The 26,845-nt window shown below is 36.6% G+C and overlaps 2 protein-coding genes across 3 annotated transcripts; both read left to right on the top strand.

Moving 5' to 3' along the window:
* The first annotated feature begins 20,211 nt into the window (after window positions 1-20,211).
* LOC141682555 (glyoxylate/hydroxypyruvate/pyruvate reductase 2KGR-like) lies at window positions 20,212-23,742 on the top strand. 2 transcript variants are annotated; one of them, XM_074487247.1, is made up of 3 exons: window positions 20,212-20,756; window positions 21,315-21,903; window positions 23,485-23,742. In XM_074487247.1, exons 1-2 carry the CDS (start codon window positions 20,316-20,318, stop codon window positions 21,834-21,836), a joined length of 963 nt encoding a protein of 320 aa, XP_074343348.1. In that variant the 5' UTR covers window positions 20,212-20,315; the 3' UTR covers window positions 21,837-21,903; window positions 23,485-23,742. The 2 variants fall into 2 exon arrangements, with proteins under 2 accessions (XP_074343348.1, XP_074343347.1); XM_074487246.1 differs by having other exon boundaries at window positions 23,096-23,742.
* A 318-nt stretch (window positions 23,743-24,060) lies between these two features.
* Window positions 24,061-24,852, top strand: LOC141685074 (uncharacterized). The gene has a single exon (XM_074490196.1). It carries the CDS (start codon window positions 24,061-24,063, stop codon window positions 24,850-24,852), a length of 792 nt encoding a protein of 263 aa, XP_074346297.1.
* Window positions 24,853-26,845: the final 1,993 nt, after the last annotated feature.

The following is a 26,845-nucleotide window of genomic DNA, read 5'->3' as shown; positions in this document are numbered from 1 at the left end:
GGTGGAGATTTTTGAGAATGATCCAGGCCAAGCATTCAAGGTAAATGGACAGAGGTTGAAGCATTACTATGGGGATACGGCAAGCGTGAAGTGGTTAGTGTCGTTTTATTATCCACTTGATCTCGAGTTTTTACGTCAAGCTAACGACGTAAAGCAAGCGCTTCTTGGGAGGCAACCCAAGTTTGTTGTACATTAGTAGATAAAGGAAGAAGAAAAGAAGGAGAAAAACATAAAAAAAACAGAGAAAAAATAAATTCAGTGCCAACTACAATAGCACGGTGCGCCCACGCTGAGAGGCGGGGCGACCATTTTGAAACTCCAGTAGGTGCGCGCGCCCGCGCTGGTATGCGGGGCGGCCGCACTGGTTTTCCAGTAGCACGGCGCACCCACGCTGCCAGGCGGGGCGGCCGCGCTGGCCGCGCTGGGTCCCTGGTTCTGAAAAAAAGGTCAGCAAACGGGAATTTAAACCCCAAATCAATTCCCAACCAAATTTTACTCCCCCACCTTCCATAATTCCCTCTTTAATTCAATTTCAAATATTTACTCCCATTATTTCCTCAATCAAATCCCACTTCTTTTCCATAACTAATTCTCTCCCAAATTCCTTTATATACACACGCTTATACACAAACTTCTCCATCACTTCTCAAATTCTCAAACACAAATCTCTCTTACACACACATATCTTATTCTCTCTTATTCACTTCCAATGGCACCCAAAAGACAACGAACCCAAGTTAGCAGCAGCACTACCGATTCTTCTAGTGTTGGTGGTGTGAGGCCTAGGTTTTCAAATCCGGAGGCTGAGGCAAAGTATACGAGGCTGCTTTTGAAGCTCATAGCCAAGGAGCGAGGTTTTCTGCCATCGGGGAGGGATGGTAAGTTGTTGGAGATGATTGTGGAGATGGGGTGGATTGCTTTTTGTGAGGCACCAACTACGGTGCCTATGAGTGTGGTTCGCGAGTTTTACGTGATTGCAAAGGCGGATAAGAACAGTTTTACTATGGTGGGGGGGGGGGTTGACTGTGGATTACAGAGGAGAGGCCATTCGTCGAGTGATAAGTCAGCCCGAGAGACAGCCGGGGCAAGAGGATTGGAATGCGAAGACCGGCGAGGATTTTAACTTGGATTTTATCGTTGCTACTTTGTGTGGGCCAGAGACTCATTGGAAATTCAAGAAGGGCTCCAACGAGTATGCTACTTTCCCGACTTCGTGCATGAACATCTGTTGTGGGGTATTCTACAGGGTGATTATGTGGACTTAGAGTCCCTTATCTTTCATGACATTTTGAGGTTCTTGCGATGGAGCACTACGGGGGCTATTCCCTATGCGTCCATTATGACGAAGCTGTGTATGGAGGTTGGAGTTCATTGGCCCGCACACGAGCAGCTGCGGCTTCCTAGTGCCCCGATTGATAGTTCGATGATAGCAGTTATGCAGGAGTGGGGAGGAGGTAAGCCTGATCCAAAGGGGCTTGGTTATTCTTATGACCACTTGTTAGGTGGCCATCCAGCTGATCAGATGTATGCTGGTGGTACGACCCAGACGAGCAGAGCAGCATGGAGAGCTCAGTTAGGTGAGGAGGCCTATCCTTCGCGGTCGCCGCAGCAGCAACAGGAAGTACAGGGCAGTGCTGGTATGAGTTCATCGTAGTATAGGAGCTTGATGAGGAGGATGGATGTGATGCATGACATCCATAGTTGGTTTGCACAAGACCTTACCCAGGCATTGGGGACTGCATTCAGAGCCACGGGAGTTGATATCCAGTGGCCAGTATTGTAGGATTTTATCTATCACGAAAGCATGGTAAAATAATTTTACACATATAAAATCCATTATATGCATACATATCGTAAATAAAATCGAGGGATCGATTTCTAACCTTTAAAAGCGATCCAAGAACAATGGGCGGAGATCCTTAGTAGCTGCTCCTCAAGTGTGAAGCACTCCACCGGTATCCATCAAGAAAATGATGTAATGAAGGAGGAGGAGGTGAAGAGAATTAGGGTTTTGTAAATCTTTGGGTTGAGGCAAAAATAGGGTTTATAATAGTATATTTATAGGCAAAATTTTCAGCTGAAAATTTTCCCATAAAATATTATTATTATTAACCCTTTATTATTCTCACTAATAATTAAAACACCTTTTAATTATTAATACTTTTTCTAAACACTTTAGAAATAATTCTCTCACTTAATTTAATTTCAAAAAATTAAATTCTTAATTAATAATATTTAGAACTTTTTCTTAATTAATTTATAATCAATTAAATCTCATTTAATCAATTATTAAATTTGCCAATTAATTATTTATTTCATAAATAAATAATTATCAGCCATTATTAATTAATTTCTCCACCATTAAATCATTCTCTTTTATGGTGTGATCCTGTAGGTTCAATATTAAGCCGGTAGTAGAAATAAATAATAATAAAATTATTTTATCATTATTTATATAAATTCTTTAATTCATTAAATATGATTAATTAATTAATCATATTTATTCTACATCGTGAGGGATACTTCTCAGCATATCGCGACTATCCGGATAATATGAATTCACTGCTTAGAATAGCAAGAACCTATTCAGTGAGTAGTTACCGTACAATTAATTCCTTCTACCCTGCAATGTCACGGTTAAATATAAGGCATGGAACTTGTGTCAAGCCTATCTTATTTAATCACTTTCTTTCCCATTCACTATGCTTAGTTCTATGTAATGTAAATTAGAAACTCCTTTCTAATTTCATTCACTCTGGCCAGAGATTCCTGAACTAGCATACGTGGATCAGCATTGAACATTCTCTTCCTTCACTGGAAGGGGTAGATCCTCTATTGATCATACACTATCTTCGTGTACAAATTCCTATACCCAGTAGAGCCCTTATAATTGTCCCTGGAGACTAAGAACTAAACCAAAGCATAGTTCAGTGTACACAAGATGACTATGATGACCTCAAGTCTAAGGATACTAGTACAACTATCACTATGTGAACAACTGCTGACACATGAGTGAACTCCATCAGTTGTTCAGCTGTGTGAGTCATGTTCATTGAACTTATTCTATAATAAGCACCTACATACTAGCTATAGTGTCACCACACAAATGTCTATGAGAACAGACATCCTTCATAATGAAGCAAGCATAGTATATACCGATCTTTGCGGATTATTAATTACCAGTTAGTAATCCTACGACCAGGAACTATTTAAGTTTAGAGTTATCATCTTTTAGGTCTCATTATTATGATCTCATCACAATCCATTAAAAGCTTTACTCTAAACTTTGGTATATCTTATTTAAACACTTAAAATAGATAGAGCCCGCAATAAAAACAAAATAAGTCTTTTTATTAATATCAATGAAATCAAAATAGATTACATAAAAGTTATTCCTAAATCCTCATACATGATTGGACTTAGGACATATTTCTTTCAATCTCCCACTTGTACTAAAGCCAATCACTCTGGTATCTAATACCCATCTTGTCTTTATGACGATCAAAGTGACTTTGAGAAATTGGCTTTGTTAAAGGGTCTGCTATTTTGTTATGTGTGTCAACTCTCTCGATGCTGACATCTCCTCTTTTAACAATCTCCCTAATCAGATGAAAGTGCCGCAGGACATGTTTGGAACTTTTATGAGACCTAGGTTCCTTGGCTTGTGCTATTGCTGCGTTGTTATCACAATACAACATAATAGGCTCTTCAACGCTAGGAACAACTCCCAACTCAGAAATAAATTTCCTCATCAAAACAGCTTCTTTTGCAGCCTCACTTGCAGCTATATATTCTGCTTCCGCTATGGAGTCAGCCGTTGTAGACTGTTTAGAACTCTTCCAACTTATCGCACCACCATTCAGAGTAAACACGTACCCTGACATGGATTTGCTATCACTTTCTGATTGAAAACTAGAGTCAGTATAACCCTCTATTTTCAACTCAGATTCACCACAAAAAACAAGAAAAATGTCCTGAGTCCTTCGCAAGTACTTAAGGATGTTTTTCACTGCTTTCCAGTGGTCTTCACCTGGATTGGACTGATATCTGCTCGTCACACTTGAATAAGCAATATTAGGCCTTGTACATAACATCGCGTACATGATAGATCCTATTGCTGAAGCATAAGGAATCTTACTCATACGCTCTCTTTCCTCGGGTGTCTTAGGAGACATTTTTTCGTAAAGGGACACTCCATGGCTCATCGGTATGAGACCTCTTTTGGAGTTTTCCATGCTAAACCTTTTAAGCACTTTATGGATGTATGTACCCTGGGTAAGACCTATCATTCTTCTAGATCTATCTCTATATATCTTCATACCGAGAATGTAGGATGCTTCTTCCAAGTCCTTCATGGTGGATTTTTTTGATAGCCATACTTTGACTGATTGTAGCATCGGTATATCATTTCCTATAAGAAGTATGTCATCCACATACAATACAAGAAATGTTACCGCACTCCCACTAAACTTCTTGTAGACACATGGTTCATCTATGTTTTTGATAAAACCAAACTTTTTGATTGTCTCATCAAAACGGATGTTCCATCTACGAGAAGCTTTCCTTAAACTATATATGGTTCGCAGCAGCTTACACACTAGGTGTTCATTTCCCTTGGAAAGAAAACCCTCTGGCTGTGTCATATACACTTCCTCCTCAAGTTCCCCATTGAGGAAGGCCGTTTTCACGTCCATTTGCCAGATCTCATAGTCGTAGTAAGCAGCAATCGCAATCAAAATCCGAATTGATTTTAACAGGGCTATAGGCGAAAAAGTTTCATCAAAGTCAATCCCTTGCCTTTGTTTGAATCCTTTTGCCACGAGCCTGGCCTTATAGGTCTCTACCTGGCCATCTGCTCCAATATTTATCTTGTATACCCACTTGCACCCAATAGGCTTAACACCTTCAAGCGCCTCAACCAGAGTCCATACTTGGTTGGTATACATAGATTTCATTTTGGATTTCATGGCACTATGCCATTTCTCTGAGTCAACACTACTCATAGCCTCATTATAGGTCACAGGGTCATCATCATCAATGATTGACAACTCATTGCCATTCTCAATGACAAGGCCATAATACCTCTTAGGTTGGCGAGACACTCTCCCTGTCCTACGAATGGGCTGTTCCACAGAAGGTTGTTCAGTCTGAACAGGTGTTTCCACTTGATCCGTAGTAGTTTGTGCTTCTTGAACTTCATCAAGTTCAATTTTTCTCCCACTGTTTCCTTCAAGGATAAACTTCTTTTCCAAGAAGGTAGCATGTCTGGAGACAAACACCCGATGATCGGTGTAAAAGTAATACCCCAAAGCCTCTTTAGGATATCCCACAAAATTACATTTTACGGATTGAGATTCCAGCTTATCTGGGTCAACTTTCTTGACATAAGCTGAACATCCCCAAAACTTAACGTGTTTAAGACTCGGTTTCCTTTCTTTCCATATCTCATATGGAGCTTGAGGAACAGATTTGGAAGGCACCTTATTCAGTAAATATGTTGAGGTTTCCAATGCATAACCCCATAGGAATATTGGAAGATTCGCATAGCTCATCATGGATCGAACCATGTCTAACAAAGTTCGATTTCTCCTTTCAGATACCCCATTTAACTGTGGAGTATATGGAGGAGTCCACTGGGAGACTATACCATTTTCTTTGAGATAATCTAGAAATTCTCCATTCAAGTATTCACCACCTCGATTTGATCGAAGAGTTATAATACTGTGTTTGGTATGTTTCTCCACTTCATGTTTATATTCTTTGAACTTTTCAAAGGCTTCAGACTTGTGTTTCATCAAATACACATATCCGAATCTAGATCTATCATCTATGAAAGTAATGAAATACGAAAATCCACCCATGGCTTGCATAGACATTGGTCCACATACATCTGTGTGTACCAATCCTAGCAAATCTGCAGCCCTCTCTCCATGTCCACTAAATGGAGATTTGGTTATTTTACCCAATAGACAAGACTTGCATGTAGGATATGATTCAAAATCAAAGGGGTCAAGTAACCTTTCCTTATGCAATGTCCGCAGTCTATTTTCACTAATATGACCTAGCCTACAGTGCCATAAATAGGTCAGATTTTCATCATCTCGTTTTCTTTTATTAGTTTGTTCAATCTGAAGTAAATCATGCTCTACGTCACATACATACAGACCATTATTTAAAATACCACGTCCATAAAGAACATTATCTCTAAGGATAGAACATTCATTATTCTTAATAATAAATGAAAAACAATCCAAATCCAACATAGGAATAGAAACAATATTCCTCACAATAGAGGGAACGTAATAACAATTATTCAAAATAATAGTCTTGCCCGTAGGCATATGTAAACTAAATGATCCTACAAATATGGCCGCAACCCTTGCTCCATTGCCCATACGTAGAATCACCTCATCTTTTTCAAGAGTCCTACTTCCCTTTAGTCCTTGCAACGAATTGCAAATATGAGAACCACAGGCGGTATCTAATACCCAAGTAGAAATTTGACCTAGTGACATATTAACTTCGATCATGAACATGCCTGAATCAGAAGCGGTAGTCTCACTACCCTTCCTCTTCTTCAATTCTGCAAGGTAAACCTTGTAGTTCCTCTTCCAGTGCCCCAACTTGTTATAGTGAAAACAAACAGCTAAATTAGGACCAGTCAACTTGTGAGCATCTAGTATGCTCCTGAGTGATAGTGCAGAAGACATGACGAATATAGTAAATCTGTAAATGATAAACACATAACAACACTTAGCAAATATTCAATTTCATTTCAAAACACTATATGAATCGGGTCTTTATTCATAAGTGTCTCCCACTAGTTTATCTAATTTATTCAACACCCTAAGTGAAAATTAAGCATTCATAATGCTAGTGGGAATAGGGATCCTACATTCCATCACACAACCTCGGCTGTAGCACAAAACGTCATGTGATGTTCAATAGGCAGACAACTCTTATCAATTACATCTTATGTTATTCCCTAATATAACTTTAACCTCTTGAATAATTGAGGCACGGCTGTGGCACGACAAACTCAATATTCTAAGTCAAGTCTAACCCAACATTTCGTACAATTGAATCAGTCTCCAACGGCCCACGGCTGTAGCACGTAACGACCTTTAGATTCTAATTCAATGTACACATCTCTATGTAATAGACAAGTATTTCTTATTTCGAAATCAAAGCCCTCGGCTGTAGCACAAAACGACAATGATTTAAAAATAAGAACCACTTTCTACCATGTTGGAAGGCCATGACCGACACAAGCCCGTTGTGTCATTGGCCAATTACTACTTGATATTATTTAATTTTAGAGGGATTATATTACGTTACAATCATAATCATATTATAAAAAGATTCTTCCTTTTAAATTAAATATTTCAAATCAATAATCGATAATCAGATGATTCCCAGATCGGGTGGAGTATTGTCAAGATGCGTCACTTAATAATCCTTTCTTACAGATAGAAATCTGTTGTTGACAGAATCATCCTTTCTCTCAATATTGAAAATTCATATTCAATTACGTATTTCATAAACAAAAGAATCTCATGATTGTATTCATAATATTATTGTTAAGGCAAGAAACGATTCCTATTCTAGATTTTCTAGAGCACGCCTTATATTGATTTAAATTCACCTAAATCTATCATCGCATGGTAAACATAGGCATATATCTCATATATAAAAATAAATAACAAGTAAGCATGCAAGCAATTATCATGTCACACATTGATATAATGATGTACTAATTTATTATAGCATTTAAAAGCAATTAAAATAATTAAAACATGCTTTAAAACACTTTCGGGAATATAAACAGTTCAAAACTATTATATAAAAAATATTTGATAACTCCATTAGATCCGTCTCGGAAAAACGAATCCAACGATATATTGTACGCCCAAAACGGAGTTACGAAACTCCCAGAAATCAAATTTAAAAATAACAGATGAGCTGTAACGCATTACAGGAACGCGTTACAAGCCCTGTAACGCATTCCGGTAATGCGTTACAACCCTTTTAAGCCATTAAAAGGTGTAACGCATTCCGTGAATGCGCCACAGGATGTAACGCATTCCTGGAATGCGCGACACCCTTATCCCGCGTGCCCTGCAGCCTGTCAGCGTTTTCTACCTTTTTATTATTTATTAAGCAGTCGTCGCCGCCATTTGCACCGAACTCCGTGCAACCATCAATCTCAGTACAAGTACAGCAGAACACTCCCTCTTTAATTATTCCAGCAGCAAGCAAATATATATATATATATATACTATATATACATATATTTAATTACGAATTTAATTAAAACAACTTCAAAAAATCATAATAATTAATCCATACATCAGAAAATTATGAAAAAATACCCAGACGATCTACAACACTTGAAGAACCCAGATCTACAGTCAAAATTATTCTGAGAAACGATTTCTAATCAGTCATAATTAATCCATGATATAACTTGTAAAAATCATAATTAATTCATACAAGCACATAAAATTCTGAAATTTTTATCACAGATCTATATGCATAGAACCTATGCCCTGATACCATTGTAGGATTTTATCTATCACGGAAGCATGGTAAAACAATTTTACACATATAAAATCCATATAATATGCATACATATCGTAAATAAAATTGAGGGATCGATTTCTAACCTTTAAAAGCGATCCAAGAACAACGGGCGGAGATCCTTAGCAGCTACTCATCAAGTGTGAAGCACCCCACCGGTATCCACCAAGAAAACAATGTAATAAGGAGGAGGAGGTGGAGAGAATTACGGTTTTGTAAATCTTTGGGTTGAGGCAAAAATAAGGTTTATAATAGTATATTTATAGGCAAAATTTTCAGCTGAAAATTTTCCCATAAAATATTATTATTATTAACCCTTTATTATTCTCACTAATAATTAAAACAGCTTTTAATTATTAATCCTTTTTCTAAACACTTTAGAAATAATTCTCTCACTTGATTTAATTTCAAAAAATTAAATTCTTAATTAATAATATTAAGAACTTTTTCTTAATTAATTTATAATCAATTAAATCTCATTTAATCAATTATTAAATTTGCCAATTAATTATTTATTTCATAAATAAATAATTATCAGCCATTATTAATTAATTTCTCCACCATTAAATCATTCTCTTTTATGGTGTGACCCTGTAGGTTCAATATTAAGCCGGTAGTAGAAATAAATAATAATAAAACTATTTTATCATTATTTATATAAATTCTCTAATTCATTAAATATGATTAATTAATTAATCATATTTATTCTACATCGTGAGGGATACTTCTCAGCATATCGCGACTATCCGGATAATACGAATTCACTGCTTAGAATACCAAGAACCTATTCAGTGAGTAGTTACCGTACAATTAATTCCTTCTACCATGCAATGTCACGATTAAATATAAGGCATGGAACTTGTGTCAAGCCTATCTTATTTAATCACTTGCTTTCCCATTCACTATGCTTAGTTCTATTTAATGTAAATTAGAAACTCCTTTCTAATTTCATTTACTCTGGCCAGAGATTCCTGAACTAGCATAAGTGGATCAGCATTGAACATTCTCTTCCTTCACTGGAAGTGGTAGATCCTCTATTGATCATACACTATCTTCGTGTACAAATTCCTATACCCAGTAGAGCCCTTATAATTGTCCCTTGAGACTAAGAACTAAACCAAAGCATAGTTCAGTGTACACAAGATGACTATGATGACCTCAAGTCTAAGGATACTTGTACAACTATCACTATGTGAACAACTGCTGACACGTGAGTGAACTCCATCAGTTGTTCAGCTGTGTGAGTCATGTTCAGTGAACTTATTCTATAATAAGCACCTACATACTAGCTATAGTGTCACCACACAAATGTCTATGAGAACAAACATCCTTCATAATGAAGCAAACATAGTATGTACTAATCTTTGCGGATTATTAATTACCAGTTAGTAATCCTACGACCAGGAACTATTTAAGTTTAGTGTTATCATCTTTTAGGTCTCATTATTATGATCTCATCACAATCCATAAAAAGCTTTACTCTAAACTGTGGTATATCTTATTTAAACACTTAAAATAGATAGAGCCCGCAATAAAAACAAAACAACTCTTTTATTAATATCAATGAAATCAAAACAGATTACATAAAAGTTATTCCTAAATCTTCATACATGATTGGACTTAGGACATATCTCTTTCAAGTATTCGGCAAAGACTCTGTATAACCGCCGCCTGACACTCCTGACACACCACCGCGTGAGGGTGATGACCCTGATTCTGAGTAGGTGTGCCTGATTCCTTTCTATTACCTTTACTGAGGACAGTGAATATTTTAATTTTGGGGGTAGTAGTTAAGGAATATATGTTATGTGTGTGTCTCATATAGTTTTCATATTCATGATAGTATAGTTCATATAGTGCATATTTTCCATGTAGTAGTTTTTTTTATTATTTTGCATATTAGTATGTTGCATATAGTTTCATTCATTTGTATTATAACATATCCCTTAGTTTATTTTTCCAACTTAGTTGTGATATTGATGCTAGTGTAGTGATGTCGTGTTTAGTGATGTTAAGTCTTATCGAGTTGATTTGCATGCTGGAAGCAATAAATTTCACTAAGTCTTATAGGTTGCTTGAGTGCTAGATCATGATCATGGTTTGCTTGTTTGTCGAGGTTTAATCACTTTTTTATATTTAGAATTCAGGATATTCTCTTAATGATGAAATAACATGGATATTTAAAAACTGGAAAAAATTGGATTTCATTGCTAGTTGTTGTGGCTAGGTGTCAAATGGCTAGTAGCCGGCTTATTTTATATGAGTAGTCTGGGGTTGAACGAGATGGAGCGAAACGCACTCGTTCAGAAATTTGTAAAAAAAAAGAAAAAAAATGTGTTATGCATAATTGATCACGAGTAGGCTCTTTAATACTCGAGTTATTAAGTTCTTAGGGGACTTTGTGCCTAGTGACCTAAGGCTTTGATAGTCTGGGATCCACTAACCTAACGCTCGCTACATGGGTATTATTGTATAAGTCTTTTTTGGACCTCACTCATTGCACGGTCAAATAAGCATATTTGTGTTATTTATGTGTTATGAATAAAACCATGAATCCATGTATAACTCCGATATAAGAATTGAAGTGTTATAAGTCATTTTGAGTTTAGCTTTTTATTCTATTTATAACCTTGTAATTGCCTTGATGAGTAGTGAGTCATGATTGTTGATCTAGTTGCGATAGTATATCTATAAGCATTTATACGCACGCACGTTTCTAGTTTGTAAGTTAATTAGTGAGATTTGATTGATCTTTGTGCGAATAACTGCATTTGTTGAGATCTTGCTCATAGATTGGTTTAGTTAATCTGAGGGGATCGTTGCATTCATATTAGTTGCATTCATGCTTTTTTATTTCTTGTTCTTTAAGTCTGTTTATGCTTGAGGACAAGCATCGGTTCAAGTTTGGGGGTGTGTTAATAACATTTATGTCCACTTAAAATGCTCTATAAAGGCTTGAATTGATGTTTTGTACTCGAGTTATTTGTGTATTTGATGTGGTTTTGTAGTGTTTTTGCATTTCAGGCATAAATAAAAGAATCATGAGATTTAGCATTGTTTTGGTGCTAAATTGGTGTTAGGATTGTGCTCAGGAAGATTGCTCGAGGATTACTAACTCAAACCAGCCAAGAAAACAAGTAAATAAAGATTTTCCAGAAGGTCAGCGCGCCCGCACTGTGGTAGCGCGCGCCCGCGCTGTGGTAGCGCGCGCCCGCGCTGTGGTAGCACGCGCCCGCGCTGTGGTAGCGCGCGCCCGCACTGTGGTAGCGCGCACCCGCACTGTGGGAGCGCGCACCCGCGCCGAAGATGCAGAATTGCAGCGCGCCCGCGCTGGTAAAGCACGCGGCCGCACCGGGTCGACTTACAGGAATCCTGTTTCTTCTACAATTCTGATTTTATGGACTTCTAATCTGCATGGAATGCTATATAATGTTAACTTAAGATCGTTTTTGCATAAGGAGACATAACAGAGCTTAAGGAGAGATCGACGAGAAGACCTATAGCACAATTCAACCAAGGCGAAGAAGACCTAGTTTATTCTTGTGATTCTTTGTATAAGTTGTAATCTTGGATGCTCATTTCTTATTTGTTGAACCTATACTCTTGTTACATACTTGGTTTATTATTTATGCAGTATAAAGACTATATTTATTATACCATGCTTTCATCGGAACCCACGTTGATGATGAGTCCGATTATGGGCTAATCTTTATCATGGGGTTCTAGTGGATTTACTTATGAATTTCTTTAGTTAATTTGTTTCGATGCCTTAGTGTGTGGTGATTGTATGATAACCTAGTATTGGTTGTGCTTATTCGTCTTATGTGCGTCGTGAACTTATAAGATAACGTGTTAATCTCTATTGAAGTGAAAGTGAATATAGGGATTTAGAACTTGCGATGCTAGCATAGGTTCATGTATTTGATATGCATGATTCGTAGGTAATTTTCACCATCTTACTTGCCCTATATAATCATGATAGATAACTGGTGCATTAAACTATTATGTTGTCAAATTCTATAGACATATAGGGTCTCAATATAATTGGTGTCTATTCAGCTTCTATCTCTTTTGTGGATGTCTGGTAGTAGGGTATTCGTATAACGAAATTTGGTGTTTACTAGTTTCGTGTTATCTGATTAGCATCATTACCATTACATGCTAAGGTTAAGAACAAAAATAATATTGAATAAAGTAGTAATGAAGTTAGAATCTCATATTTGTGTCATATAGTAATTAATCCCTTTTAATCTCTTAGTTAATGTTCTTTAGTATAATCTCTTAGTTAATCTTAGTTATAAACAATCTCAATTTGTTAATCGTCTTAGCATTGAATAATAACCATACCATTGTTGCATAAGTGCATTGATTGAAATTGACCTAAACCATTCTATGTGGGAACGAACTAGAATTGATTTTATATTACTTGCGATCGCGTATACTTGCGTGAATATTAGCGCGTGTTTTCGTCCTAACAATTCTGCAACCTGCATAGTGTGCATCTGAATAGTCAATTAGATCAAAACCAGATTCTCCGGGATACCAAATGCCAAGGTTGGGAGTCCCTTTGAGATATCTGAATATCCTTTTTATTGTTACTAAATGTGACTTTCTAGGATCAGACTGAAATCTAGCACAAAGACATGTAACAAACATAATGTCTGGTCTACTGAAAGTTAAGTAGAGTAGAGATCCAACTATGCCTCTATAATTAAATATGTCCACTTTCCTTTCAGTTGTGTTCATTTCTAATTTACTGGCAGTTAGCATGGGAGTATTGGAAAGTGAATAATTTGAATAATCAAATTTATTTAAAGATCATTTACATAATTGGTTTGACTTATAAAAATACCTTCCTTCACTTGTTTAACTTGTAAACCACAGAAGTAAGTGAATTCACCCATCATGCTCATCTCATAGTTACTTTGCATAGTTTGGGAAACTTTTTACAAAGTTTTTCATCAGTAGAACCAAAGATTATGTCATCCACATAGATCTTTACAAGAATTCTAGAACCATTTACATTTCTATAAAAGTGGGTTTTGTCTACTGTACCTCTCGTGAAATGATTTTCAAGTAGGAATTGAGATAGAGTGTCATACTAGGCGCTAGGTGCTTGTTTCAGACTATATAATGTTTTCAAAAGAAGATATACATACTCTGGAAATTTTGAGTCCTCAAATCCAGGTGGTTGGCATAAATACACTTCTTCTTAAGTTCTTCATTTAATAAAGGACTTTTCATATTCATTTGATAGACTTTGAAGTTGGCATGTGCTGCATAGGCTATGAAGATTCTGATTGCTTCTAGTCTTGCTATAGGAGCAAAAGTTTCATCAAAATCAATTCCTTCTTCCTGGAAGTAGCCTTTGGAGACTATTCTGGCCTTATTTCTTGTGACAATGCCATTTTCATCCATTTTATTCCTGAATATCCATTTGGTTCCAATGACTGATTTGTCTTTTGGTCTGGGTACCAGCTTCCATACTTTATTTCTTTCAAAGTGGTTAAGATTCTCTTGCATGGCTAAAATCTAGTCTGAGTCCAGTAGAGCATCCTCAATTTGTTTAGGTATCTCTTGAGAGAGAAAGCTGATGTACAGATATTCCTCTTGAGTTGCTCTTCTGGTTTTAACTCTTGCAGATGCATCTCCTATTATTAATTCAAATGGATGAATTTTTGTCCATATTCTTTGTGAAGGTAGATTTGGCTTAGAAGATGTGACTTCAGGGTCTTCACTCTATTGAACAGATGTTGAGATTGTGTTCCTTGAGGCTCCCCCTGAGCTTAATACTCCAGCAGTAGCTGATGGAGTTCTAGAGTCTCTATCAACCGAAGAATCATTTTGAGCTTCAATAGATTCCTCAATTTGATTAGCTGTTATTCCAATTGCTTGATCAATTTCATTTGGTGATCTTACAGTCTCTGTGTTGATTCTTATAGGGTTATCATCTGATTCATCTTTCCAGTCATCCAATTCATCATCAAAATTAAGCGAATCATTATACTCTTGGTCTATCAGTCAGTTGAATCTCCTTGTCATCAAAGACCACATGTACGGATTCCATAAACATATTTATCCTCATGTTATAGGCTATATAGGCCTTTCTAGTTGTATACCCAACAAAGATTCCTTCATCTTCTTTGGCTTCAAACTTGTTGATATTTTCCCCCTTGATTCCTTAGGATAAAACACTTGCATCCAAACACATGCAGAAAGTCCAAGGTTGGTTTCTTCCTTTTAAATAGTTGATAAGGAGTCACACTATGAGCTTGTTTTATTAGAGAGATATTTTAAGTATAACATGCAGTGTTAATGGCTTCAGCCCAGAAGTATATGGATAGTTTTGCTTCCCTTGGAATTGTCCTTGCTGCTTCAATGAGAGTTCTATTTTCCTCTCAACAACTCCATTTTGTTGAGGAGTTCTCGGTACAGAGAATTCATGAAGAATGCCAACATTTTCACATAATTCTGTCATAACTGAAGTCTCGAACTCAGTTTCATTGTCACTCCCGATCTTTCTCACTTTCAAGTCTTAATTATTGTTAATCAAATTGATGTGATTAATGATGATTTCACTGGTTTCATTTTTTGAATGAAGGAAAAAGGTCTAGGTAAACTTGGAGAAATCATAATAATTACCAGGAAGTATTTTTTCCTTGAGATGGACATGACATTGACTGGTCTAAACAAATCCATGTAAAGTAATTACAAGGGTTTATCAATAGAGCATAATGTCATACTCTTGGAAGAGGCTTTCTTTTGCTTGCCAACTTGACAGGCATCACAGAGACTGTCCTTGGAGAATTCCAATTTTGGCATTCCTCTTATTAAATCCTTCTTGACTAGATTAGTCATTATTGAGAAGTTGAGATGAGATAGCTTCTTATACCACAACCAGCTTTCATCAGCACTTGCCTTACTGAAAAGGTAGGTAATAGAATCAGCATTTGTTGAGTTAAGGTCAGCTACGTAGATATTTCCTTTTCTGACTCCATTTAATACCAATTTGTTGTTTTTCTTGTCTGTAACAACACAGGCTTCCAAATCAAAGTCTATCTTGAGACCTTTATCACAGAGTTGAATGACACTCAACAAGTTATGCTTCAATCCTTCAACTAGTACTACTTGATCAATTATGACATTTCCTTTTGAAACCACGCCATATCCCACAATATACCCTTTGTTGTCATCTCCAAAGATAATACTCGGGCCAGCCTTTTCCTCCATTTTTGTGAGCAAGGATGAATCACCAGTCATGTACCTTGAACAACTATTGTCCACATACTAGAGATTTCTTTTCTTTCCCTGCACACAAAAAAAAACCAACTCAATTTGATTTTGGTACCCAAGCAATCTTGGGTCCAGTTTTATTAGGTGCTTTATTTTCCTTGTTTCCATTCTTAACCTTAGGCTTAGAAGGATCAGAATCCACCTTGATCCTTGATTCTTGATCAGATGTAATGATGTTGGAATCATATGCAAAGTTTTGTGAATGCATGATATTCTATGAGGATTAAGTAAGTTGTTCACATCATTCATGTTCCATTGCATAACATATGTAGAAAAATAAGGACTTGGAATAAATAGCATGTTACTGTAGCTATGATTAAAAATGTTAGGCACATGCAAAAATTGCATAGCAGGCATAGACATCTTAGGCATAGACATATAAGGTGCATGCATAGACTTGCAATTAATAGACAAATGATAGAAACTACAACACTTAGCACAAGATTTCCTAGGAGCATACTTATCTGGTGTGTAGTTGTTATATTTGTAAATACCAATCTTGCCATCCCTGTTATTTTGTTTCTTAGTTCTACCTTTAGTCTCAACCTTATCCTTCAATTTCTTGTTGGATAGGTGCCCAGTAATATGTGGCTTGTCCTGCCTGGTTTTGCTACACTCATCAATAAAAAAGTTCTTACTATCTGGACCATACTTCTCATAAAGTTTTTCCAGTTTGGAAGAGCTAATTATTTCCTTGAATGGATAGAATTTATCCGTTGAAGCTTCATTTTTTAACAGATAATCTCTATCTGTTGCCTTACAAGAATCATTAATAAATTCAGACTTAAATTTCTCCATGTTCCCAGCAATATCGCAGAAAGATTCAATGCCTTGACTTTCTATTATTTTATTGGCAGCATTCCTTGATTTTTTCCACTTAGCAATAACATTTTTTTCACATTCAAGCTGATTTTTAAGATTTTCTTCCCTTTTCAAAACATCAAGCAAGTCATCTTTTACTACATGATAATCTCTTTTTAATTTGACAAGTTCATGCAATTGAGTTTCTAACTGAGCATTTTTCTCAATGAGTTGAGAGTTAGTTTTTAACTCTAGCCTTTTCTTTCTTGAGATATTTAAGAGAGACATGCAAGTTATACAGTTCATATGTCATTTCATTAATATTTTACTTGCATTCACTCTTTACTTAGATTGGACAAGTCAATAGTGATTACCTGAGTGCTTGATGGACTTGCTTCAAGACCATCATCATTTGCTACGAGCGCAAGATTCACATAGACATCTTCCTCATCTGAATCATTCTCATCAGCCCAATCCTTCTCCTTGGTAATGAATGCACTCTCCTTCTGTCTCAGAAGATCAAAGTATTTCTTCTTATAATCAACAGCTTCATCACTTCTGGGAACCTTTGGCTTTCTACACTCATTCGTAAAGTGTCCAGCTATTCCATAATTATAGCATTTAAATTTGGATTTCTCAACCAAATTTCTGTTAGACCTGAACTCTTTGTTGAATGGTTTTGAGATGGATTTTCTTTTGAATTTTAGATTAGAAAATCTCTTTGAGAGAGAGGCCAATTGCTCATCTAGTTCTTCAAGCTCGTTAGTTGAGGAAGAGTCACTTTCAGCCTCAACAACCTTGTCTTTTCCGTTTGATGATTTAGGTCTTGCTTCATCAACTTTAGTTGTTGTAGATTCCCCCTTGACTTCCACTTTCTTCTCACAGTGATTTGATGCAACAAGAGCAACAAATTTATCTTTTCTTTTCCCTTTTTCAATTTCCTCATCTTGTTGCATCTCCAGCTCATACAACTTCAGGCCCCCGTACAGTCTATCAAGAGTGTAATCCTTGTAGTCATATGAGTTTCTGACACAGACTGTTGTTGATTTCCATTCTTTTGGAAGAGATCTCAAAAACTTCAGATTGAAGTCCTTGACAAGATAAACTCTTCCATACAACCTTAGACCATTCAACGATTTTTGAAATATGTTAAATGTCCCACTCAGACCTTCACCAGGAATAGAGTGGAAGTACTCATATTGTTGCATGAGGAGCTGCATCTTTTTCTCTCTGACTTGTTCAGATTCCTCACAGAGAGTTTGAATGGTATCTCATACATCCTTGGTAGTGGAACTGTTCATGACACATTCGAACATGTCAGAATCTACCTTCCTCTTCTGTTACCTACTTTGACTCAGATCTTCGGTATACCTCAATACAAGATAAACATATGAAATAATATTCAACCAAAACCGGCTGCTCTTAAACAGGATGTTCATAGCTCTCTTGTCTTTGTTGACTTCTTCCAGATCTTCTGTTGAGTAGTCATTTGGATGTTTTACCACTATTCTGTCGGCAACAATGGTTCCGTCAGCTGCTGCAAGCCCTGTGATTATCTCCATTGGAACATGAGGGCCATTGTCAATATATCTAACCAACCCTTCATCTTGAGACATCAAGTGGAGCCACATCTTCACTTTCCAGTGAGAATAAAATTCTCTATCAAGAACTGGAATCTTCACACCTGCATCCTTTTTATCCATAATTGATTATATGGTTCCAAGGTCTTTAAACCCTTTGTAGATTGAGGGTTCACTCTGATACCAATTTTTATTTATAAACAATCAATACACGAGTAATATATAGAAGGTGGGTTGATTATAAATTATAATTTTCAACTTTTTTGTTTTGAATAATTGCTAAAGTGAAATAAGAACACATGATTTAAAATATCAGATGGTTTGTTTTTGACTTGCCGCCTGAGTTATATATTGAAGAAATAATTTGTGCAAATTACAAGAATTTCATAGCTGCGTTTTACAGTATTTTTCTAAGAGAAAGTGCTACCGCCTTAACTCTTTTGAAAACCCTAATTCTTATTTCTTAGATGGTTGCAAACACTTTCTTCTTAGGCGCATGTCTCATCTACACTGCTACTGCTTGATTTATATATTATCAAGTTACAAGTCTTACTAGACACTACATATCACAGTCTTCGAGGTACAACAAGCAAGATTGCTACTTCATTCTCTTTCCCGTGGGCCATGATAAATTGGATTAGACTTTATCTTGATGTATTACTTTGAATGCCCCTCCAATTTGTCATGCATGGAAATGCAATATTTCTTCTTCTTCACTATCCAAGATCACATGCTCGTTTTGTCTTGGCTCCCATTTTTCAAAGTGAGATCTTCTATCAGCCCATGTGCTCTATTAGATTTTATATATGTGCTATGTTTGGTCATTGTCAACTGCTATTTGCTACATTAGCCATTGATACTGTACATTCCTTAGCCGTAGATGAGCTGATTCCCTAGCCATAGATGAACTGGTTCTATAGCCGTTATAAGTATTCTTCCTTAGACATTGATTGTCTCACTTCATTTAAAATAAAATTTCATGGCATCGAGTATATAAAATTCGCCACCCTATTGTATTTATATATTGAGTCAAAGATGACTATGGAATTAACAATTACAACACTGGCTATTATCTAAGATCTACATGAAAAATGTTACACATTCTTATCATAGACAAGTTATTCCACCAACGACTATTGAGTTGTAACTTAGCCATTAATAGTTACGCCTACTTAACAAAATATTGTATCATATGTTATGTTCATCATCAAAAGTGTATTCGATTCCTAACATGTTCGTGTCGTAAATGGTCAGTTTTGGATTTAGTTAAAATTAGGTAAAATTAAATAAAGTTGAATATTAAAATATAAAAGAACGAAGTTTTTAATGACGAATTATTTCAGATTGGGCAGTTCGTGGTTAGTTGTTTTTCGGTTTCCTCAGTAAATCGAATTACAAATCAAATCAGGTCCGGGTCGGGTTTCAGGTTGGGTATAAAATTACACTTTAAACTAGAGTGTTCTAACTAGGAGTGTACGTTGTGCGGTTGAGTTCGGTTGGAGGGTAAAAACCAAACCACACCACGACTTATGGTTTTTAATATCTCCTCCTCCGCAACCAAACCGTTGATATATAAAAACCAACCAAATTCATCCACATAATTGCGGTTGGTATTGCGTTTCAACCGCCTAAATAGTTAAAAAAAAACTAAATTCAATAAATATTGCATATACAAAATTATAAGATTTTACTGAAGAAATTCAATAAGCCTACGAATTCAATAAGCCTACAAATTCAATAAGCTCAAGTGACAAATAAATTTAATAGTCTTAGTAACCAAAAGAAAAATTAATCCCGGAACATAAAATTTAATATAAAACTTTCCTTACTTTATTTATATTAGGTCAAGTTCAACTTTCAATAGTTTGGTAATTTTATTTATATCGATATTGTAAATATTTTTAAAAAGATATATTAATTTATGTAACATGCGGGTGAATTTTAAGGTTGAGCAGGTTGAATGTTCGGCCTCATTTCTAAACTTCTCTGTACGGCCATACCTAAAGAAATAAGTACTAGGCTTCCCCTGTTCGTATCAGCATTCACTTGTAAACTCAAGAAATGGAGAAAGACAGTAAGATAGGAGTATGGATGACATGTCCAATGTCAAAATACCTCCAAGACCAACTCGCCCAAAGATTCTCCGTTTATAAATCATGGAATATTCCGTCAACTTCAAAACCAGATTTCCTCCGTCAACATTCTCCGTCCATCCGAGCGTTAGTTGGTAACGGTAACTACGGTGCTGATGCCGAGTTAATCGAGTCGCTACCGAGTTTAGAGATGATAGCGAGTCACAGTGTGGGATTGGACCAGATAGATTTGGTCAAATGTAAAAACAAGGGGATTAAAGTTAGTTACACTCCAGATGAGTTGACTGATGAGGTGGCTGACTTGGCTATTGGGCTTTTATTGGCTACTTTGAGAAATATTTGTTATTATGATGGGCTTGGTAGAAGTGGGCTCTGGAAGAGAATGCCTGATTTCGGATTGGCTACTAAGGTTTATTTTTTTTTAGACTGCTTAATTGATTTCCCTTTTAATTTTGTTCACGTAAATTATCAAATTTAAAAGTATGCATTTGAAGAAGGGTCTTGGTCCATAAAAGTGATTATTAGCGACATACCGTACTGTTACAGAGTTATTTAGCTGCTATATGTCATTTGGGATTTCCGGTGTGAAGGCACGTGGAATGGTTAATTACAGCGGCGTAATATGTAATAATACTTGTTCCAAAGTCGGATGTATGATGTGCATTGTGTTGATACCTTCCATGCTTGGGGTTGTAAACTGAACATAAAGTCTTCATTATAAAGTGCTTATTACTTGATCTGCAATGCGGACTCATGAGTGGTGTGGGGGTAACTGTAGCGCAAGTTTAATGTCGCACAAACTTTAAAAAAACTCAAAGCATAGTCAATTAGTTATTTGCTAGCAAATATAGTAATAATTAATGATTAACTGTTGTCTGGGAAGCATAATTTCTAGTGGTCTTGATAATGCAATCTTTAATCATAAGAGTTTTTGCTCAAATACATTCATTAAATTTACCTCTTCCAGGTCAGTGGCAAATCAGTTGGCATTATAGGCTTGGGAAGAATAGGATTAGCTATTGCTAAGCGAGCCGAATCATTTGGCTGCACAATTAGCTACTGTTCCAGATCAGAGAAGATGGATTTGAGATACAAGTACTACTCACATGTTATTGACTTGGCCTCTAATTGCAATATACTTATTGTTGCATGTGCACTAACAAATGAAACTTATCACATCGTCAACCGTCAAGTCATTGATGCCTTAGGTTCGAAAGGTGTTGTCATTAACATTGGGAGAGGAGCTCATATAGATGAACCTGAGCTCGTCTCAGCTCTTGTTGAAGGACGATTAGGTGGAGCTGGGCTCGATGTGTTTGAACATGAACCAGAAGTTCCAGAGCAGCTATTTGGGCTTCATAATGTAGTCCTCTCGCCTCACAGGGGATCTGCTACAGAACAGACACGTAAAAACATGGCTGACCTCATCATCGCAAACTTGGAGGCTCATTTTCTGGGCAAACCACTACCAACTCCAGTTGCATTATAGTTTTGACACCAAGATATGTGGACCTGTAACCATGTTGCTTCAAAAATTCCACCACCGCTGGACACTGGTTAGTGCAAGTTTATTTTTGAATTTATGCTTAAATTAATTGAGTTCGATCACACTGTTATAGTCAAGCAAGGGAATTAACATGTATCACAACCCAAGTATGTGAAGGTGTTTTTCTTGTAACCAAATTACACCATAAAATATGGTAGTGACAATTCGAAGACATCAAAAGAATTTATTCCTCTTGTTTTCTGTTTGGCTTCGTTGAACCATAACTTCTATTAAATTATAAAGAAAGTCTGATTGGATTAAAATGTACTTATTTTCTTTAACTTGATTTGCTGATTACTACAAAGTTTAAGTCTTCAAGAGGTCAAAGCATGTAATAGGGGTAACCTTTGCATTAATCAAATTGGTATTAGAGGCTGTTTGTCCCCCACTCCCACCTGAAAAAGAGATGAGAGGAAGCTATGGTCTAAAGCAGCTAAGCTGCTCTTAATCCTCGAGTCAGTAGATGCATTTTACAGTGTCCATCAACATTACTACATCAACGCAAAAAAAGGTTCTGTTTCCTAAAACAAAATTTTTATTTTTACTGTTACCGGGCTATTTTTTTCGCATTACTGTACATATAGCGTTTTTTTTATGAATAAACAAGTCATAAATAAGGATACGATTGTATATATATAGGGAGTCGGGACCTTTCATATGCTAATAAGGAAGGCTTTATGCAAATAGTATGATCTCTAGCTATATTGTGTAATCATAAAATAACAAAGGAGGGAATGTAATCCAGAGTACTATAACGTTCACTGACAGCTCATCTCTCTCCAATTTTTCTCTTGTATTCGGTTCAGTTTTTAGATGTTTAGCTTTTTCGGTCTTGATAGATATAAAATGTACAAGCAATGCTGATCAATTTTTTTTTTCCTAATTGACTGTATGTTAGGAGTTGTATAAAGGTGTCCAGCACTTTGTTTCCAGAATGTAGGAAGAAAATAAAAAACAATAGAAAATGGGAGTAGTTGGAAAGTAACTTATTTGATTAGGTTCTGAATATTACAACCAATTCTTCTAACTGTGTCCAGTAGTTTATAACCTCTTCCAGAGCATCCTTGCGCTGGGGTTAATAGAGACAGACTTAAATGGGGAGGTCTTGGAGAACCTATTATGCGAGTCAGAAAGTTTATGTTTTTATTTCGTTCTATTCAATTTTATTTGTCAAAATCAGAAATTCATTCGCATTTTTGCAGAATGCAAGGATCAATAGGGACTCCAAACATAGGAATGCATTCTTACAGCAACCTAGGAATTTTGCTTTGTACTCTTTCTTGCTCCTGATTGTTAAAGCTTCTTTAGTTGTTAATAGCTACCTTATCTGATGGAAATTTCGGCAAAACAATTATTTGTGAATTAGTGCAGTGCAGCTGTATAATCACAGAGCGTCGGTGCCGTGGTGGTTATCACACCCCAGTAACTATATAGTTTCCACCATCTAATTCCTATGCTCTTGCTGCTAGTTATCTTCCCAGAGACAGCATGTGACTGCTGCAGCATTATTCTTTTATTTTGCCTTTGCCTTGCTTCTGTTATCTCCATGTCTATCAGAATTCTGGCTGATCCAAAATGTGACATAATAAAGATGAAGCTATGTTGGCAAGTCTGTCCCACAGTGTCAAGGAGGCAGATGACAAGCTGTGGAGTGGAGTATAGCCAACACAGCACGGCATTCTTGTCTTTACAATTTAAATCTCTTAGTAGACATAGTGATAAAAATATAAGGGTAGGGGTAGTACATTTTGTCTTTTGAATCAGTTAGTGCTTATCTTTTTGTACAAGACATTGGTCACAGTTTTCTCTCTCAAATGAATATGCAACTAGCTTTCTTTTATTGATTTAATTTTTATGGTATCAGAGCGGTTGTTACTATTTACAGAGAAATTGAGATTGCTTCTATTGTGACTTTGCAGATACGCACTGATTCCATTCCTGTTGTCTTCTATTTACAGTCTTGTGTTCTTGATTGTACTTTATGTATTCGATTCTTTTGATTCAAATCTTGAACCTAAAGTGTTCGTGTTGAGTCATGGCTACTGGGAGTCGATTTACATTTGCAGATATGCAAAACCCTCTGTTTTTACATCCCTCGGATGGACCAACGTCCATTTGTATTCCAAAGCTTCAAGGAGCCACTGATTATAGGGATTAAAGAAGATCTATGGAGATAAAGCTGGCGTCCAAGAGGAAATTGGGGTTTGTTGATGGATCTGTGACAAAGAGCACGACTGATGAGACAGAGGCAGCTCAATGGGAGACATGTAATAACATGGTAATCTCCTGGATTCATAACAATATCTCTGATGCTGTCAAAATGTCCATTTTGTTAATTAACTATGCTAGTGAAGTATGGAAACAGCTTGAGCGTAGATTTATATTAACAAATGGGTCAAGAAAATATAAGTTCATTAAAGATTTGTTTAGTTTGAAGCAAAATGAATTTTCAATAGCCATTTATTATACTGCCATGAGTAGTATGACTGTGTTGCCTCGAGTAACTGTTGTGAGTGAAGAAATAACTGCACTATTAAAAGCAATCGACATTATGAAGGAAGAGTCCCATTTATTTCAGTTTCTAAACGGTCTCAACGAGGTGTCTGGAGCTCAGAGGAGCCAGTTGTTGATGATGTCCCCTCTACCCGCAGTGGAGGGAGCTTGTGCTTCTCTGCAACAAGAGGATTCACAAAGAGATGCCCTGCTCCTGTCTGGTGGGTCTGAGAACGAGATGGCTGTTATGTACAGTAAGGGACCTCATGAGAAAAGTAGTGTCAATGTGTGTATTGCGTGTGGTGTGAAGTGGCACTCGTCTGCAAAATGTTGGACTGTACATGGATACCCAAGGTGGCATTACAAACATAATAGAGCTGGCTCCAAAAATAATGCAAATGGAGGAAAATGGAGTGGTGAGAAGATAAAAATAAGCAAATGTGGCTCAAGCAACTGGAGGGGCTAATGAACAAGGCGTAATGTTGACTCCTCAGCAACTACAACAATTGATGGCCATGATGCCTGGAAATGTATCTGAGGAAGCTGACAGTCCATTTTCTGGAATGATTAACAGTGGAACAAGGAGATCTCATACAAAGAGGTGGATAATTGATTCGGGCGCGTCTGACCACTTGACTGCATTGATTGCTCACATTGGTGATACCAAGTTGGATAATGGATTGAAATGGTGCAACATGTTACATGTTCCAGATTTTAACCACAACCTTCTCTCGATTCACAAGTTGGCTAAGGATAATGGATGTGACGTCATGTTCTACCCTGAGACATGTATGGTGATCGGTTTGAAATCTAAGCAAGTGAGAGCAGTGTGCAAAGTGATGAATGGGCTTTACTAGTTGATGAATGACACGAATCAAAAGATTGATGGTGTTGTGCAGAGTCTACAAACTGGGACCTCAAATGGGTTACATACATCTACAAAGAAGGATCAGAGTAAGCTGAATATGTTCAGTATATGGCACCATAGACTTGGCCACACACCTGGTGCCAAATTATCCTTGATCTCCAGTATCAAGTCTCAGCTCAAAGACCAGAATCTGGTGTGTGTCACGTGTCCTATGGCTAAAATGACAAAACTTCCATTTCCTCAAAGTGACTCGCAGCTGCAACTCGATTTGATTTAGTGCACGTGGACACCTAGGGGCCCCTATAAGGTGTGCACTCATGGGAAATACAGGTATTTCTTGACCCTTGTTGATGATTTTTCACCCGCACTTCAACACTGGAATCAAGAGCATACGCTCAGATAATGCAATGGAATTTGCTGATAAGGCGTGCAAAAAGTTCTATGCCAAGCATGAAATAAGTCATCAAACATCGTGTGTGTTTTGTCTGCAGCAAAATGTCAGGGTTGAACGCAAACACAGACATATACTAGAAGTGGCGTAAGCACTTAAATTTCAAGCTGGCTTACCTCTCTCTTACTGGGGAGACTGCGTGCTAATAGCAGTCTACATCATAAATAGAATCCCGAAAATCGCTTTAAACAATCTAGTTCCTTATGAGGTGTTGTGGGAGAAACCGGTTGATTATGAAAGTTTCAAAATATTTGGGTGCCTGGCTTTCTCTGTCAATCCAGCTCATAAAAGTGATAAATTCCAACCTCGCTGCAACACCCCCATATCCGGGATCGGGAATCCGGTTTGTCACGGTCTTTCTTTCCATTTATATCACTTAACTTAAATTAAATAAATAACTGCATATTGTGACCCCACAATAACACACATACACAATACGTTATAGTCTCAGAGATGAAATTGAACCAAGTACAAATCGTTGAAATCCATAAGTTAAAAGTTATTACAAACCCAAAATGATTACTTAATAAGTTTACAATTTGTTGCCATTATCCAACACAAGTTATAGTTATACATAATTTGATTCCCAAAAGCTGAATGTCTAAACTACAGATAGATCTGCCTCTACAGCAATGGCGGTTAAGATATCAATAGGTAGGCGCGGGACGCTACCCACACTCTTTCGCTAGGTCTACTTGAGTCTGGCCATCCTTCCTACCTGTTGTTGTGTGATGAAGAAATGAAGCAAGAGTGAGCATTACAGCTCGCAAGATAATGTATAGTTTAATCAATAATGCAAGTATAACTTATTGAAAATCTCTATTAAGTGTAAGATAATTATTTACTGGATATAAGCTTAAAAGATGAAGTTAGAAAATACTCCAATATACTTATATCTTTTTAGAAAAACTAACTACCATTATTCAAGGTATAATAAGTTTTCAAAAGTTTATCTCATAGATGAAGTTACAAGTTAAAACTTTGTATAGAACATTTTCACAAATACTCTTGAGGGCTTTTATCCGCTCAAGGAAACTCAAATCTTTGATCATTAACAAAATATGAAGTTACGAGATACTTCATTTGATCGAAATATCATTTTGAAAACACGACCCTGCCAACACTCAACAATCGCCCAGC

The sequence above is a fragment of the Apium graveolens genome, chromosome 9, assembly GCF_009905375.1.
Source record: "Apium graveolens cultivar Ventura chromosome 9, ASM990537v1, whole genome shotgun sequence".
NCBI lineage: Eukaryota > Viridiplantae > Streptophyta > Magnoliopsida > Apiales > Apiaceae > Apium > Apium graveolens.
This window is presented reverse-complemented; position numbering and strand designations above follow the sequence as displayed.

Coding starts and splice junctions, on each gene's coding strand:
- LOC141682555 (XM_074487247.1), top strand. CDS start 20,316: ATGGAGAAAGACAGTAAGATAGGAGTATGGATGACATGTCCAATGTCA. Junction 20,757..21,314: donor ATTTCGGATTGGCTACTAAG/GTTTATTTTTTT, acceptor TACCTCTTCCAG/GTCAGTGGCAAATCAGTTGG.
- LOC141685074 (XM_074490196.1), top strand. CDS start 24,061: ATGGAGATAAAGCTGGCGTCCAAGAGGAAATTGGGGTTTGTTGATGGA.